We start from the raw sequence: 19,356 nt of genomic DNA on the forward strand, positions 1-19,356 counted from the left end.
TCCCCCCCCCTTCAACACTGCATCTTTCGTCCCCAAACATAGCCATGTCTTTTCCTGATAGTATGTCAATTAATTCAAGGGATTTTGACCAGGACAATTCATAAGTAAAAGAAGGACGGACTGCTCATGTAAAGGACCCCGAATTGTGTGGGAGTTCCCTGGTCCCCCTGAGGCTCATGTTCTAGTCACTGGTCACAGGTTGCTCTTTACCTCGCTGAGGACACTTGGCTTTCCTCGCACATTGTTTCATCTGGAGGATTGTCAGATTGTATCAGGAGCACTTCTTTCTTTTTCTATCTTTACTCATATCATGAAATGAAATAGTTTAGCATTTTGCAGCCATGGTTACTACAGGGGGAAGACTTTCAACACAAGGCAATCAAAGTGCTTTTCAAAAAGGAAAGACAATAAGAGCATTAAGAAATAGTGCAGTGGAAACGCAAACATTAAAAAGCAAAGATAATAAAACATGAATACAAGTTACAGTGCAAGATGTGAATAGTTCCATTAAAAGCAGAGGCAAAAAGGAAAGCCTTCAGCCTGGATTTGAAAGGAGTCGGAGTCGCAGCGGAGCGGCAGGTTTCTGGACTTTGTTCCAGATATTGGGCAATATCCCTAAAAGCAGTAAACATACCGTTTCTTTTGGACAGTATTACCTTGAACGAAAAGGGAATGTTTGGAACCAAAGTGAGGATTCCATTTTAGCATTATAGATTTAAAATAATTATATATAACTTCCAATAATATCAGTCAATTTTATTTCATAATCCTCACAGTAGACTTCAAAATTGTGAAAAAAGTGTTACAATGTCTTTGTAAACATTCAGCTTAAACACACTGTATAAAGGGCAGCAGCCAATCGGAGGACAGAGGGTCTAGTGAGTGGTTTGGATCAAAGCTAAATAACATGTAGTGTTTGTTCTGTTATCTTGTGTAAACTGCCCCCCTCAGAAGTGATGGTTCGGAAGAGGCCGGCTGCAGCAGGTTAATGATTACAGCGGCTCTGTTTATCTGTGTGTGTGTCCTGTGTGTGAGGGGCAGACACTCAGGGGACAGCCATGGCAGGACAGCGTGTGTGTGTGTCCGACTTCGAGAAAGAAGCTGAGAAAGTTCTTCCTAAAGCCGTTTACGATTACTACCGCTCAGGAGCTGATGAGCAGAGCACACTGGCTGACAATGTGGCTGCCTTTAACAGGTACACACACACACACACACACACACACACACACACACACACACTGAGCAGCTCTGTTGGACAGAGTCTTAGCATGATGTTCCAACACATCTACTTTGTGCCTCAGCCTTTAAAGCACAGCAAGAGTCGGATACAAAGAATACAGAGTGGTTCAATCCATTCTAATATCATATCATTATTCCACCTCAGTGTCTCTGGTGCAACACCTGACTGCAGGTCTTCTGTTGTCCTTCATTCAGCTCGTGAACATGTTCCTCTGGTTCTGTTGTCATTTCTTGTTTTCTGATTTATTTCATAATATTATTGTGTTTTGTATTGTCTCAAGCAGCTCTTTTTATTATCCTTGTGACAACATGTGCATCACTTGTGTGCACCTACATGTTAATAAAATGTGTGCATGTGAAGGTTATGTTTTGAATAATGTCCCTTCAGGGGCCCCTCTTACGTAGAAACTGAAACATATAATGCTTGAGGCTTCCTTCCTTTGGCAGGAGTATAGTCCCTTGTGCCATAGCACGCCCATGTAACGTTCCTCAATAGACACTATGTATACTTGTGTATAAGTGTGTTTACTAAGATATGTTCGGAGATGTTAGGTATAAAGTACATGATGACCACAATGTCCATAATCCTCTGGGTTTGTTCTGGACTTCATATTTTGTGTATAGGCATACTGAGTGTGAGATGTACGGTGGCTGACAGGTGCAAACGTGTAACAACGGCCCAAAACACTTCCATTAGGGCAGTGGTTCCCAAACTTTTTCAGTCGGGACCCCCTTGGGTATTGGAAATATTTTCGGGACCCCCCCAACCCGGTTCCCATCTATATTGGTAGGATTAATTGTATATTGTTGTAAAAACATTACATTTTCTCTGCTAATAATAAGAAGATACAAAGATCCAACTATCATTTTATATTTTATTATGGATTACACATGAACTAAAGTGCTTGTAATAGATACTGTGAATTACTTTGGCCTAATTAAAACTGGTTGGCCTTCTTCCCTGAGTAGTACATTTTTAAATTCAAATTTCTTTAAGGAAAATATATGAATGAACTACTATTTCTACTGCAGGTTGCAAACGATCACATCACTTTACCATTCCTATTCCACACATAGCCTATCAATGACTTGTGTGTGCTTGCTTTCCCTCGCAGATCTTCTCAAAGCGGGGCTGTTGTTTTGAGACTCTCTCAGTTCATTCTCAATGTTCAGCTTTGATCTGTATTTGGTTTTGATGGCAGCAACAGCAGAAAAGCCGATCTCACACAAGTAGGATGTTGCAAAAGGCAGCATTAGCCCACAGCTCTCTGACCAATGAGATATTTTCGAGCAGTGTTTGTTTACAATTGAATAATAATAATAATAACAATACATTTAATTTATATAGGTGCACTTTAAAAACAACGTCATCTCGAGGTGCTTCACAAAGCTAAAACGAGAAAATAATAAAATAAAAAAATCTTCCCGCGACCCCCCCTGCAGTACCTCCGCGACCCACTAGGGGTCGCGCCCCACAACGGAGACCAGGGGACACTAAAAAGTGACGCACACAGCTGGGACCGGAGCGCTTGGTTATAAAGCTGGACAACTGTCTCTGTTGTTGGAAATGTAACTAAAATGTTTTTTCAGCTTATTTAAAAAATGTGATCACATGACTCCTGATATTACTGTAGATCTGCTGTTAGCAAGTTAGCTAACCTAGTCATTTCAAATATACTGGGTATTGTAGTGCCGAGAGATATGGAGTCAGAGGCGGTGCAAGGAAGGTGCAAGAATAGTAATTTATTCACAAGCTGTACAGGACATGTTGTCGGGTCGCATCCCGGGTCGACAAGAGAGAGCCAAGAGGGTACACACTATTTATAGGTAACCCATAACATGTCCGTGTGGGAACAATAACCGCAACTGTAGTTCCAAGTTTGAATTATGTCCCAGTGGTTAAATAGGTGGTCACCACACAAGCCCCCCCAGAATTCAAACATGGCAAAAAAATATATATCCCCACGTCCGTGGAGGAAGCACCACAAGGGCCGAGGAGGGTGGGGCCGCAGGTGAGGACCGGGCCATGGAACGGGCCACGAAAGGGGGCCGCAGGAGAGGGCAGGGGCCCTAACGAGGGCGAGGGCACCCACACCGGGGGCGGGCCGTTGTAAGGGGGCCGTAGTAGGTGTCGCGGAGAACCCAGCAGGAAAGAGCGCAACCCGGCCGCAGGCAGACGCACAACGGCAGCGGGCACGAAGTCCTCGGCAGGCGTCGAGGTAGCCCCGGAAGAGAGGAGCAGTCCCCCCGGGAGGAAGGAGCGCAACCCGGCCGCAGGCAGACGTGCAACGGCGGCGGGCACGAAGTCCTCGGCAGGCGTCGAGGTATCCCCGGAAGAGAGGAGCAGTCCCCCCGGGAAGCAGGAGAGCAACCCGGCCGCAGGCAGACGTGCCGCGGTGGCGGGCATGAAGTCCTCAGCAGATGTCGAGGTATCCCCGGGAAGCAGGAGAGCAACCCGGCCGCAGGCAGACGTGCCGTGGCGGCGGGCATGAAGTCCTCAGAAGGGGCTGAGGCATCCCCGGGAAGCAGGAGAGGCCAGACAGGGTCCCGGAGCGCGCCACCCATGGGCTGATGGAGCATGGGCGACGTCCGGAACTGTCGAGGCGAGAGGGGGTCCAGGAGTGCGCCACCCAGGCGCCGATGAACGTGAGTGGCGTCTGGATATCCCCGGAAGGCAGGAGAGGCCAGACAGGCTCCGGAGCGCGCCACCCACGTGCCGATGGCAGCATGGGCGATGTCCAAAACCGTCGAGGCGAGACGGGGTCCAGGAGTGCACCACCCAGGCGTCGATGGAAACGTGAGTGGCGTCTGGAACCGCCGTGGAGGTGGTGAAAAAGGTGAGAGTGTCCACATGAGGTCAACCGGCTGGTCGAACCTCCTCTCCGGCACCAGAAGAAAAAAAAAACTCAAAAGGGCTGATAGCCGTTGGCACTAGCCGTCGTTAGCCCCACGTGGTTAGCCGCCAGCTGCCAGCCATGGGTAGTTGCCAGCCATAGGTAGCTGCCAGCCGTCGTTAGCCCCACGTGGTTAGCAGCCGGGACGTGCAGCCGCATGCCCCGAAGAACAAACCCATGAGGTAGCAATGGGGTTGCTGGTCGACCCAGCAGGTCGTGCATCGTCCCCCCGTTGGATAGAAAGCCGATGCGGGAACGGCGAGCAACGTCTCCAGCCTTCTGCGGAGCGCGCACCGAGCCTCAGTCCGCGTGCCGGTGGCAGCCACGGACGTCTCCAATCAAACCCCGGCATTTCGAGAAAGGAACTCGAGTTCCTTTTGCTGTGTTCGTCTCCGTCCCGGAAACTTCTCAAGACGTATCAGGGTCACCAGTGTAGTGCCGAGAGATATGGAGTCAGAGGCGATGCAAGGAAGGGGCAAGAATAGTAATTTATTCACAAGCTGTAAAGGACATGTTGTCGGGTCGCAGCCCGGGTCGACAAGAGAGAGCCAAGAGGGTACACACTATTTATAGGTAACCCATAACATGTCCGTGTGGGAACAATAACCGCAACTGTAGTTCCAAGTTTGAATTATGTCCCAGTGGTTAAATAGGTGGTCACCACAGTATACAGTTATAACAGATAACAACAGAGACAGTTGTCCAACTTTATAATCCTGAACGTCACCAAGTGCCCCGTCCCAGCTGTGAGCCTCACTTTTTTGTGTGCCCTAGTTTCAGTTAAAGTGTTTTTGTTTTTTTGCTGTATTTCGTTTATGCAACGCTTTTAGTAAATGTTTGTGTATCTTTCCTAAATGCTGTGCATATGTTGTCAGGTTTTTGTAGATATCCTCATTTGACTTATTTTTGTTTTCTTTACCAACTTATAACTGTGCTCCTCATCCCTTTAAAAACACGCTGGTAATGATTAGAGCAGCTCAGTGTTTGTCACTCATCAACTGTGCTTCAAGTCCACAGTCCCTCTGTATCGGAGCCATGTGTACAGTTTACACAAAACAAACTGTATTCAAATCCAAACTGTCAGTAAGGACAGTGAGATGATGTTTGCCTAAACCTTTAATAACGGTAATCTTATCTCAATGGCATATATCAATCTGTCAAACCTCACTCAACACTGTTTGAAGGCTCCACGCCAAGAGATTTAATTTAATTTCCCTTTGTCTATAAAGTCAACTCGTCTATATCACCTTAAGCATCAGTCTGACTGTTTCATCATCTCTGGTTCAGCAAACATCAGTGTTGGTACACTGATCCCAATGATAAAGTCCCTTGTGACTGGTTAAAGCCCAACTAACCCAGCAGACTGTCACGATCTGGCTCACTAAGTTTATCCAATGCCGGGTGGATTTAATTCAAATCAATGTATTTTTTTTAATTGGGCTACCAGTGTCTTTATTGTAAGAGTTGACACATGCAGACAGAGGGGATGACATGTGGCAAATGGCCCAGGGCCCCAGCCGCCATCTCTAGCTATTGAGCTATATGGCGGCCCAACATTCTATTTATTTATTTACAAAAAGTTAGAAAATATATATGAAATCATAAGACAGAGTGGAGATACAGTATGTGAAACGGCACACCCTGATGAGCACTTAGAATATGAGCCCAGACACTAAACAGATTCACATTTTGACATTTAACTGAGTTTATTATATAAGTTTTGTTTTTATTTTAATTGTTAAATACTTACCTACTCACCTTAGTTGTTTACGCCCCAAATATATTTGTTGACACCTCTTGGTCTTTTATTTGCTATATTATGTCTGTTTATGGGGAAGGGGTTGGTGTTAGACGGGGGAAGCTAAACCAGTTCAACCACACACAGCAGACACACAGAGAAGGAAAGATGTATGCGGCGGCAATGGAAAATAAATGGATTAATCTTGACAAAATGGATTATCGTTTTGAATTATTTGTGCGTTGAAATCCCACCCCCGTATGTTGGAAGTGGCTGCTCTAGAAACTTTTAAGCCACTACAACAATATTATGAAGTTTTCTAAAATTGGAGATAGTTCACAGAGAAAGATTAGAAAATAAAAAACACTTAACAAATACCCTAAAACTAACCCTCATTACTAAATGGTCCTAAATCATGAATTGAATCAGTCTGAACATGTGTTTAAAGTAGGTAAGATGTCATAAACATTGGAGGGAATACTGAGTGAATATCATTTTCATTTGGACAGTTAGTCATTAACACACTGAGCTCCCTCACTGACCAGCTGTTAGTCTGAGGCGGATTTAGTTCCAGATGTTAGACTGACCCAGTGTTCCCATAATATCACTACTAATATAAAACACTCAACCAATACACACACCAAACACACAGAATAGAGTTATTGCAAAAGGAATGGGTACATGATGATGACGTACATTTGTAGGCTGACCCATTGATTTTTGGGATGTAACAGTAAATAATCTCTGTCATCACACATTTATGATACTTAAACGTTTTTTTCAGCAGGATAATCTCCACATATAAACTCCAACTACAGTGCAGTCACATGACTTCATGTCACCACCGCTAAGCTATAAAGGTGGCTAATGTTGGGCTATAAAGGAACTACAGCACGGTCACATGACTTCACGTCACCACCGCTAAGCTATAAAGGTGGCTAATGTTGGGCTATAAAGGAACTACAGCACGGTCACATGACTTCACGTCACCACCGCTAAGCTATAAAGGTGGCTAATGTTGGGCTATAAAGGAACTACAGCACGGTCACATGACTTCACGTCACCACCGCTAAGCTAAAGGAGGCTAATGTTGGGCTATAAAGGAACTACAGCACGGTCACATGACTTCACGTCACCACCGCTAAGCTAAAGGAGGCTAATGTTGGGCTATAAAGGAACTACAGCACGGTCACATGACTTCACGTCACCACCGCTAAGCTAAAGGAGGCTAATGTTGGGCTATAAAGGAACTACAGCACGGTCACATGACTTCACGTCACCACCGCTAAGCTAAAGGAGGCTAATGTTGGGCTATAAAGGAACTACAGCACGGTCACATGACTTCACGTACTATGCTTGCACATCATGGTACCATAGCACCTCCAAGGCGCTAAAAATAAAACTTCAAACATCGCAAAATAAACTGGTCAGACTACTGCTTGACCTTTCATCTAGAACCCACCTCACCTCTGCCCACTTTGACAACCTAGGATGGCTTAGAGTAGACGACAGAGTACAGCTACTTGCAATGGGCCTGGTCTACAAGATCCACTACACCTCTATGGTACCCATGTACATGTCAAAATTATTCCCAAAGGTCAAGGAATACCATGATCATAACACCAGAGGGAGCTCCACAAATCATGTGAAACCCAGATTTGGCACAAAAAAGGGGGAATACACGTTTCGCAATTATGCCACATCAAGGTGGAACGCTCTTCCCACAACTGTGAAGGAAAGTAAAACTATACTTACCTTCAAAACCTCTCTTAAAGAGCACCTTCGGGGGAGAGCATTGCAAAACTGGCCCCGGTAATGGTACAAATCTCAACCTGTCGTTCAATGGACAGCTTCCCCCCCCCCCATCTATGTATATACTCGCATTTTAGACTCTGTTACTAACTGTATATCTGTAGACTTGGTATGTCTTAAATGTCCGGTTAGGATGTATTTGAACGAAATCTAAAATGAAAATTGTAAACAAGCAATCTGTATGTAAAAAACCACCTGTATGTAAATTGTAAATAAGCCATCTGTATGTCAAATATGTATTATATGTCTTAATGACATGATGAATTGGAAATGGGGGACCCTGATGTAAACAAGACGAAAGTCTTTCTCTGGTCTGCATCCCCTTAACAATTGTATGTTTTGAGCTGTACTGTACTGTACCCAATATACAAGCTGTTAATAAACTTTTCAATCAATCAATCAATCAATCAATCAATCAAAACGTCACCACTGCTAAGCTAAAGGTGGCTAATGTTGGGCGTGATGACGTTTAGTCGTCTGATTAAGACAAAAATGTTGACATTCATCAGTGGGTTATTTCCTGACGTATTTTAAATTGTAGAACAAAAGGGGAAAATGTATTCAGCTTTTGTTACCCGCAGACCTTATTTCATAAATCTAACCAAAAAACTTCCAAAAAAAATGTGACTTATGACTTATTTCCAAGGTTTAGGACTCTTCACCTCCTTTTTGATCATTTCACAATAGTATAGAAACGTGCAAAATCGAGATTAAACACAGTTTGTTGATTGTGAGTGTCATTGAATGTGTCACAGCTATCACACGTTATCCACAGTTGATCCAGTTTAACCTCTGTTGTTCCGACTGTGTGAAACAGTCTGAAAGAATGAACTGGTGACGTTGTGCAGGTGGCGTCTCCTCCCCCGGGTGTTGAGGGACGTCTCCTCAGTGGACCTGTCCGTCTCTGTGCTGGGACAGAAGCTCAGCATGCCGGTGTGTGTGGGAGCCACCGCCATGCAGAGGATGGCCCACCCTGAGGGGGAGATGGCCACAGCCAGAGGTACCACGCTGTGTGCTACTAGAAAATGAAATATAAATCACAGTTTTTCATTCGCAGGCTCAGAACAACTTTTAATCTCAGACCCCAATCTAACGCAACCAGAAGATGGGGCCTTGGGCGTAAAGCCAGCCCACATTTCTGAAATTACATCATGACCGCAGAAAATCTGGATCAGCTCCGTTGTTCCCCCGTTTTTTGGAGATGAGGGGTTTATTTTCTGACACAGAAAAGAAAAAGGTGCATTTTGCATGATAGGGGAGCTTTAATATTATTACTTTGAACTAACATAATACAATTATGTGTAATCTGTCAACTTTTTGTATTTACTTCATATTAGGGGAGCTACAGCTCTTATAAAATACAACAGAGCTAGTCAACACAACTCGTCATCCATGCCACACATTTATAGAGGGTGGAAAATATGTTATATTGTTTTTCTACCCAGCATGCCAAGCAGCAGGGACAGGGATGATGCTGAGCTCCTGGGCCACATCCACCATAGAGGAAGTGATGTCAGCGATGACAGCCACAGGAGGCGGGGTCATGTGGCTGCAGCTCTACATCTACAGAGACCGAGAGCTCACTCTGTCATTGGTCCGCCGGGCAGAGGAGGCGGCCTATAAGGCCATATTTGTCACCGTGGATACACCTTACCTGGGGAGGCGATTGGATGACATGCGCAACCGCTTTAAACTTCCCTCACACCTCAGGTAGGAACCGACCAAAACAGCAGGGGAAAACTGTACCATCAAGTCCACAGTGTCCTAACGTACGTGTGTGTGTGTGTGTGTGTGTGTGTGTGTGTGTGTGTGTGTGTGTGTGTGTGTGTGTGTGTGTGTGTGTGTGTGTGTGTGTGTGTGTGTGTGTGTGTGTGTGTGTGTGTGTGTGTGTGTGTGTGTGTGTGTGTGTGTGTGTGTGTGTGTGTGTGTGTGTGTGTGTGTGTGTGTGTGTGTGTGTGTGTGTGTGTGTGTGTGTGTGTGTGTGTGTGTGTGTGTGTGTGTGTGTGTGTGTGTGTGTCCAGCCTGTCTAACTTCTCATCAGCCTCCCTGGCTTTCTCTGAGGGTAACTATGGCAACGACAGTGGTTTGGCTGTTTACGTTGCCAAAGCGATAGACCCCACCCTCTGCTGGGACGACATCACATGGCTGAAAAAACACACACACCTACCTGTGATCGTCAAGGGAGTCCTAAATGGTATACACACACACAAACATTTGCTTACCCCGATGAAGGAATTACCTTCAATCAACGTCAATCAACTTTGTGTGTGTATGTGTGTGTTCAGCTGAGGATGCTGTCCAAGCTGTGAACTATGGAGTCGATGGTATCCTGGTGTCCAATCACGGAGCTCGACAGCTGGATGGGGTTCCTGCCACGGTCAGTGTGTGTTTGTCTGTATATTGTTCTTTTTTTAAATAAATAAATGTTTACCTACAATTATTCCATGTTGTATACTAACAACAGACAAACCAACATTGTATCTGTTAATTCTAATGAACAAACTGCTAGCAGGTGTAACCCTTTAAAGGAAATGTATGGTGTTATTCTCTACCTTCCCTATAGTGTGGTGCAGCAACAGGTCCTAAACCCGGAAATGAGTCCGCATTTTAGTACTTCCAGTTTCCAAAGTCTCGAAGTCAACGTTTTGTTTTATTTACATTTACCAAAATATGGTCTGTGGTTAACATAAGCTCTCAAGATTTTAAAGTTTTGATCTACAACATTACATAAAGTAGTAAACACCACAATGGTGTTAGTTTGAAGCTTCTATCAGGGTTGCCAACTTTGGGTACCTGGCTGGAGTGAGATTTTGATATCATGGGTTTAATTACACATATGCGCTAAATGACTGCTATCGTGTCAGCAGCGGGACCTTAGCATATATATAGGATATATATATACAATATACAAAATATTGGACACAGACTATAAAGGGCAAACACATGTTTGTTTCCACTGTTTTATTGTGTGCCTGTCGCGATAAGCAATTAATTGACTTATCGTACGATAAATAAAAATGAACTTGATAAATTGCCTTTTACATGAGGATGTGACTAGCCGTTTGAAAGGATGTACTTGAATTATTATTATATATTATCATTATGTCAGTGGTCTAAAATGGTCATACAACAGTGCTGTTAGCAGATTTAGACTTATACCTTGTGTCTCCTGCAGCAGAAAGGCGAATAATCTCAGCAGTTCAAGTTTAGCCATTCATCACGGCGTTATTTATTATAGGCACACATCTCAAGAGGCTTGAGGACAGAGAGAGAAGGGGCGTGACTTCCAACGGTCTTATACCCCAGGTAGTGACATCACAATCATGAACACCAGCCCTAACCAATGAACACAGTTAGTAGTCGCAGCTACTTACATAAACAATATATGGTACACAGTCATACATGGAGTCATACACTATAGATGTCTGTATGTTATATCTCAACAGGTGTCGACAATATTATCGTTTATCGCAATAATTTCCGAGAAAATGTATCCAACAAACAAATCTACAGACTTACTCCAAACTGCCAAATATATTAATTAATGCACTCTCACTCTCATATAGTCTTTGACTCTATTTTGGCCTAGTAGAACAATAAGCAGCAGACTTTACTTTTTATCATTTCTACTGGATCTCAGATCTGCGCATGCGCAACACGGGTCGGGGATTGACCAACCGGCTCCCACTGCTCTGCTGTCTGTTAACGCTGTTAAGAGTGGTGGGGGCGGGGAGGGAGCGGATCGACAGCTTGAGCAGCTGTCAACTCAACATTGTAAATAACCAACCAAAAACGATCGCCGGTTCATCTTGTTTTTGGCGTGAGAATAGTTTGGGCAGCGTGAGAGCGTGAGATTGAGAGTGAAAGCGTGTGTCACACGCCAGATGCGTGAGAGTTGGCAACCCTGCTTCTATATGTCATTAAAGCGGCGGTTGCTAACAAGTGACTAAATTAGACGACTAAACGTTATCACGCCCAACATTAGCCACCTTTAGCTTAGCTGTTTGATTTGATTTGATTAGATTTCTTTCGAATGTGTAAAACAATAATGCAAAAATGTAACATGAGAATTATTATACAATACAAAAAATAAGCAGTGTCAAATTGATATACAAAAATATTACTCTACTTACTACCTTTAGTTTAGCGGTGGTGACGTGAAGTCATGTGACCAGGCTGTAGTTCCTTTATAGCCCAACATTAGCTGGCATAGAGTGGTGCAGGGATGACGTATGCCGACCCAGAAGTAAACTGCGCTCGGGTTCCCTCGACAAAAAAGCAATGGGATTCCTCCACAGGATTTTGGAAAATAGCTTGAAATATGGTCTCTGGAAAACAAACCTATTTGATAAATGCACGTTTTGTTCAGCCGGATAATATCCACATGTCTACCCTACTTTATAATTTTCGAATCATAAATCTAATCGCCAGAAGCAAAATGCTAACGTTATGCTGTAAACTAACTACAGCCGAGTACAGCAAGGTCGCATGACTTCAACGTCACGCCAACTCAAGATCGATATTCAAAAATACAGATTGTAAATGGTACAAGTTGAAGCGTTTGTTTGAACAGTTTGCAGGAGGCAGGTACTTGCTTTCAAGCAGAACAGGGCAAACAAACTTAGCGGGAGTGTTTACGTGTTCGGCGTAATGACGTACAACGTCCTCCACAACTTCTGTAGTCCTATTCAGCCACTTGGTAACAACCATCGTTTTTCAGACACGTAAACTCTTCATAAATCACCAGTGGGGTCACTGCTGATGGATTTAATGTCGTAGAACAAAACGTGATCCGTCTCTTAAATGTGTCTCAACCACAGACCTTATTTCCAGCTATTTTCCAAAATCCTATGGAGAAATCCCATTGGCTCTGAGACGAGGGAACCGGTAGTGGTAAAATGCTAACTCACTTCCAGGTTTTAGGACTCTCACTGCACCATCTATTAGCTTAGCGTCAGTGACATGAAGTCATGTGACCGGGCTGTAGTTCCTTTATAGCCCAACCTTAGCTTTTTACTTAAAGGTCTCCTATCATGCAAAATGCACTTTTTTATGTCTTTTATATATAAATATGTGTCCCCGGTGAGTAAGGGAACTCACAAAGTGTCAGGAAACAAAACCCTCTCTCTTTTCCTCTGTACCCACATCTCTAAAAACGGGGCTGCAACGGAGCTCATCCAGATTTGCTGATATGACGTAATATCAGAAACGTCGCTATGAGAAACAATGCGCAACGTATTTTGGAAGTAATATGGTCTGTGCTAACATTAGCAAGCATCGCTAACACTCAGAGCTAATCTGTACTGGAGAGAGTATGTGTAAAAAAGCAGAAAAAAAGAGGAACTCGCCGCAAGAAAATAAGTATTTGAGCTCCATACTGTTTCAGAAATAATCCTTGAAGTGGTTTGGAACATGATATGGTGTTTCATCACGGCAGCATTTAGCTGAGTATCTCGGTAGAATTCTGAGTAGACATAAGCTCCCCCCCTCTTTTTTTTCACACATTTTTCTCTAAAGCTACAGACCCAGAATCAACACTTCTCTAACAGGGCTGCAATAGAGGGGTATGAGGCAGGCAGGGCTACAATGGGTGATCTGTTTGGTATTTTGAGCAAAAAAACTTCATAGACATGTTTTTCATAAAATGTATATATATCTGAGACCTATAATATATGCCTAAAAATTGTATAATAGGAAACCTTTAAAAATCATGTTAATATGTGAAGATTGTCCTGCTGAACAAAACGTGTCAGTATCATAAAAGTTAGTTTGTCACACAGATTATTACATTTCTAAGTTTGACTCGAATAAAGGATCCATCAAGAACTTGATGGAGCTATGTGGCTGTGCTATGTTGGGTTAAAATGATGTCACAGTAGTTCATTACATTGTTGCCATGCAGAGCAGTTAGGAATCCTGCCTACATTGATTGAGTACTATCAGAGGAAAACAACATTGATAAAAGACCTGGTACCAAAGTGAGTTGAGTAGAGTTGAGCCGAGCCATTTGATTTAAACGGTTACAGCAATCCTGCACTCCAGAACATTATTTTTTGGTTAGCGCAGGTATTATGCCACTGGTCCAAAGCCACTTCTGTAATGACTTGAAGTGACAGACCCAAAAGCACAGCCCAGAGAAACACATTGTAGTAGCTTTACTAGATTCAAGGCAGGCAGGGGTCACAACCAGAAGTTCAGTGAACAGGCAAACAATTCCAACAAGGGGCAGGAAAGGGTATCCAAAGTTAAACAGTCAAGCAGAGGTATGTATTTGTTTTTCTATTTTATTATTGCAGTTTGGAACAGTGGAACCGTATGTTACAGAGGAAATATGATTTAAAGGCAATTGTTACACAGAACATTCTTTTAGTGGCTTAGTTTTAATCCTAAAGATTAACATTGTAATATCGAGTGGAGCAGTAATTACTTATTTGTGTAGGCCCATCTGAAAGTTAACATGGAAAGGCCTCACTAAACAATACGCAGTGGGTTTCTTCTCATTGGATTTTGGAATATTGCAGAAAATACGTCTATGATACTTAATATGCTTTGTTCAGTAGGATCATCTCCACATATTACAACCACTTTTTTAATTTTTGCAACATAAATGCAATCGCCATAAGTGAAGAGCTAACATGGACATGCACAACCGCAATGGCTAACGTTACCACTGCTAAGCTAAAGGCGGGCTAATGTTCGGATTGATGACGTTAAGTCGTCTCATTTAGACACTTGTTAGTAACCGCTGTTTTTGACACCAAAAAGCTACAGACATCCACCAGTGGGGTATCTACAGTTTTTTTTATATACTGAAGAACAAAATGGGAACCTTTGTACAACTTGCACTAACCACAGGCCTTATTTTGAGAATTTAACCAAAAACTTTAAAAAAATGTATGGAGGAATTATCCCTCCATACTTTATTGTGAAATAAATGAGTGTGTGTGTGTGTGTGTGTAGCTGGATGTGCTGGAGGAGGTGGTGGGGGCGGTGCAGGGGCGCTGTGACGTCTTCATGGACGGAGGAGTGAGGCGGGGGTCAGACGTGCTGAAGGCTTTAGCTCTGGGGGCCAAGGCAGTCTTCATCGGCCGCCCCGTGCTGTGGGGGCTCGCCTGTCAGGTGAAGAGCCACGCCCCCAAACACTCATAATCATAAAGTGAAACTTAATTTCTCAATTAATTTGACAAATTGTATTACTTTTTATTTATTTGTCCAAACTAAAATCGTATGCTCTTAGACTTTAATTTCATTAAGATTTGATAAATAAAGATGGTGTGTGTATCCAGGGGGAAGAGGGAGTGACAGAGATCCTGGAACTTTTTAAAGAGGAGCTACGACTGGCTATGGCTCTCTCAGGTAACACACACACACACACACACACACACACACCACACACACAAACACACACACACACACACACCACACACACACACACACACACACACACACACAAACACAAAAGAAATTAGAAAAATAGTTGATATGTCTACAAATGATGGTGTGTGTGGGTGTGTGGTGTGTGTGTGTGTGTGTGTGTGTGTGTGTGTGTGTGTGTGTGTGGTGTGTGTGTGTGTGTGTGTGTGTGTGTGTGAGTGTGTGGTGTGGTGTGTGTGTGTGTGTGTGTGTGTGTGTGTGTGTGTGTGTGTGTGTGTGTGTGTGTGTGTGTGTGTGTGTGTGTGTGTGTGTGTGTGTGTGTGTGTGTGTGTGTTTGTGTGTGTGTGTGTTGTTGTGTGTGTGTAGGTTGTCGTTCTGTATCTGAGGTCAGCAGGTCTCTGGTCAGGAGAGCAGACTTCACTTCCAGGATGTAAGAGATGAACCTGCTGATGAGGCAATATTATACTGCTATTTGTCATATTATGAAACTATTTTTGTATTCATCCGTGTTTTTTCAAATGTATTGCAACAACTGGTTTTACCTAACCAGTTTAGCCCAAAGCCTGTTTTCCAGGTCTCAGGCTCGAAAATGACATTCCCAGAACAAATGACTATATCTTCCCTTCTAAAAGGATTAAATTAATAATCTTTTTCCTCAAAGCAATGATAAACCTGTGAGTTGGATGTAGAAGAGTCAGAATTAATAGATTTATTTTTATTTTAAAGTAATTTCAGATTGAACATAGTAAACATTTTTTAATTATAGTGTCCTTCCAAAAATAAACCATTACTTATAGTGAAAACCACCCTTAAATGATGATAGTAGACTAACAGCTTTAAGAATCCAAACTATAACATATAATAAGTACCCTGTATCAAGATTGATGCAAAACAAGTGACATTTGTTCTTTTTAGAGAGGTTTAGCAAAAAAATAACCACTTCTGGGTTGGGTTGGGAACCGAAACTCGGTTCCAGATGAGAACCGATAACAAAATGCCGGGTACCGGGTATCCATACAAAATACACAATTTCGGTTCTGCTTAACGGTTCCTAAACGCGGCATACCCTGTATTCCACCTAGTGTTGCACGGTGTACCGATACTTGAAAGGTACCGCGATACCCTGCCGTTAAAAACGGTACGATTCCTCCGTTTCATTAGTATCGGTACTTTAAGAATGACGGGGGAAAGTACTCCGGTGAGAAAGCGCCGTTTTAATAAGAGCCGTGTGTGTTCAGCGCTCTGCGTCCACTCCCTGCACTGCAGCCGTGCCTGCAGTCCCGCCCCTCTCAAGCACGTCCCTCCCCTCTCTCGTGCACTCGGCCACGCGCTAGCTGCCAGAGCATGTGAGAAAACGAGAAGCATGGCTGCAAGTGGGAGTGCAGCTGCCACTGCGCCTCGGCTTGTTGATAAAAAAGACGCCATAAGCGAAATTTGGAAGTATTTGAGCTATATCTCTGACAGTGGCAGTGCCCTTACAACTACAATAAGCATGTTAATGTTAATCCAGCTCCGGCGATCCACTAGCACCCCTCCCCCGCGGTGGTTTTGAAATGCTCCCGATTTCTGAGGTCTCAAGGTTGGCAAGTATGATCCAGAGCTGTTTAAATAATTTAAAGACAGACAGGTTAGCGAATGTGATAGATTAGGGGTTCCCAACCTTTATTGTACCAAGGACCGGCAGATAGGCTACATTAAAAAAAAATCGCGGACCGGTTGTCAATTTTAACTGATTTTAATATTTACTCACCAGCAGGTAGCAACGGAGGCTAATTGTATGTAGCCTAACAGCCTGAACAAATAATAGAACAATGCATCCAAAACATATTAACAACGTTTAAAAAAGAACCGGTGTCGTTTTTTGGTTTTTCGGAAAAACGGAAAACCAAAAAAACCGACGTTATTCAGTTTTTAAACCAAAACGGGAAAACAGATAAATCAACGTTTTGGTTTTGTTTGTATGATTTACGGATAATCCAGTGATGGGAAAACGAGGTGAAGGCGCATTATGAAGTGTGTGTGTGTGTGATTGGCATTTGTTTTCAGAAGATATTATAATAGTGACGTTCGTTCCGGTGCACGTCCGACAGCATTTAGCACTACACCGAGATTAAGATTAAACTAATTTATTTTGGGAACACCCGCATATAGGCTACCTATGGAGTTAGCCAGATGTGTGTAAATTACTGTTCATGGTCATTTGAAAACAAATGCCGGTGTCGGACAGACACAAACACAGAGCTGAGCTGAGCTGAGCACACACACACACACACACACACACACACACACACACACCACACACACACACACACACACACACACACACACACACACACACACACACACACACACACACACACACACACACACACACACACACACCATGCGCCTTGGTGACTGGACATCTCCTTCATAAAACTAATAAAAGGGGGAGTAATCGGGCAGGTGTGTGTAGAGGTGTGTGTGGTTAACACGTAGCAGCCTGAAGTCACTCGCTGTTCTGATGAAGGTAAACACAGCGAAGGCGGTGCGTAAGGCACAGCTCTCGGCGCGCTGGTGCTGCACTTCTCAGAAGCGGAGTTACACGTCCCGCTGCCTCCTGATGCTGCAGCCATTTCATGAAGTGAAGGAGGTTTTCCTTCTATAAAACAGCTGCGGGCAGCAGATACTGTGAGAGTCCCGGACATGAATCCATAGATCAAGGCAGACTGGTTTACTCCCCTGTTTTGCCAATCCGGTGCTTAAACAAGGCAAGTTTATTTATATAGCACTTTTCAACACAAGGCAATTCAAAGTGCTTTACAAAAAAATGAAAGACATTAAGAAAATGGCATTTAAAATCAGTCATTAAAAAGAAAAGCTAATAAAATAAACATATAGCTCTACACCCCTGGCCGACATGTCCTTAAAATGAAGTCCGAGTTTGAAATATATCTCAAATAATGTATGCACTGCCATTTCCCCACATAAACACAACAGTCTGCAATTAAACGGTTGTCTCCTGTGCGCTCCACTTCCTCCTTGGCGCACCGGTAACTTTCTCGTGCGCAAGAGGCTGAGACGCCGAATCCCTCGGAACATCATAAAAGCTATTTTCAACGGTTATCTGGTGAAAGATTAACTAGGCTACTGGATGAAATAATATGACTGGTAGGCTATAGGTGCGAACATTAAACACTTTTTGAAAAAAATATTATGATAAAATATTTTTATATATTTATAATTCTGCAAATATTACGATAAACTCACAGCTATTTCGCGGCCCGGCAGTAACACCTCCGCGGCCCGGTACCGGTCCGCGGACCGGGGGTTGGGAACCCCTGTGATAGATAACATAATCACATCATGCTCAAGCCCATGCCCTCAAATCTAAGTCAAATAAGTGTAATTTATTTTGTGACAAACGAACGTTTTCGTAGTTTGACGAGGCAATTAATGGCAATGATAACTGTCTAATATGGCTATCTTTGTAGCTAACTTACCAATGTGGCTAACATCTGCAATATACATTTTGTCAATAATTATTTATATTACTGTACTATTACATGTTAATAAAATATAAAAAATTATATTTTATAAAACAAAAAAGTTGTTTGAGATGATGCTTAATTTGATTTAATATGAATTATTGTCATTTATTTTGTTTATTGTTCTCATTGTTTAAAAGTTTGTGTTATGGTTATGGTTCTGGTGTGAAATAAAGCACAATAATTACATTTAAGACTGTTTCCCTTTTTTTAAGAAAAGTATCGAAAAAGAATCGGAATCGCAATTCTTGACTTGGTATCGGTATCGAAACCAAAATGTTGGTATCGTGACAACACTAATTCCACCGGGTCCGTCTGCGCCGCGGTGACCCGGTGGAATACAGCCAGGGTAAGGGAGGACTGGCCATCTGTTCTGTGTTCTGGGGAATCACAGAACGGCCGGTCGTCAGCGGGCCGTTGACGGCCGGCACCGCCCTGCATTTTTTAAATGGCATCATGTAGGCCTAAGTTGCGCCGACAGAGGTCCAGTTGCCCCGCAGCGAGGCTCCCCCGCCCTGCCGTAGACAGTTCACGAGCTCAGTCACTTCATAACACCAAAGATGGGTCGTGGTAAACGCTCTGAAGTGAGGCTCCACTACACTAAAAAATAAGGCACAGCCTGTTAATAGCTTGCCAAAGGCTCAGTTAAAATAAAGCACAGTGTAACGAAGGTAACTTCGTTACTATGGACTGACGGCTTTGGGGGCCTTGTAATATTCTTTCACACACACATACGGGTTTTGGGCCGCGGGCGACACCGTACTTCCGGTAT

At 43.3% G+C, this 19,356-nt stretch overlaps 1 protein-coding gene across 1 annotated transcript; it reads left to right on the forward strand.

The window, feature by feature from the left end:
* Positions 1 to 139: 139 nt before the first annotated feature.
* On the forward strand, positions 140 to 16,144 carry hao1 (hydroxyacid oxidase (glycolate oxidase) 1). The gene is made up of 8 exons (XM_034236814.1): positions 140 to 1,195; positions 8,532 to 8,683; positions 9,129 to 9,393; positions 9,705 to 9,877; positions 9,969 to 10,060; positions 14,644 to 14,802; positions 14,970 to 15,039; positions 15,424 to 16,144. Exons 1-8 carry the CDS (start codon positions 1,059 to 1,061, stop codon positions 15,489 to 15,491), a joined length of 1,116 nt encoding a protein of 371 aa, XP_034092705.1. The 5' UTR covers positions 140 to 1,058; the 3' UTR covers positions 15,492 to 16,144.
* The last annotated feature ends 3,212 nt before the right edge of the window (positions 16,145 to 19,356 follow it).

Source organism: Gymnodraco acuticeps, unplaced genomic scaffold (assembly GCF_902827175.1).
Source record: "Gymnodraco acuticeps unplaced genomic scaffold, fGymAcu1.1, whole genome shotgun sequence".
Lineage (NCBI taxonomy): Eukaryota > Metazoa > Chordata > Actinopteri > Perciformes > Bathydraconidae > Gymnodraco > Gymnodraco acuticeps.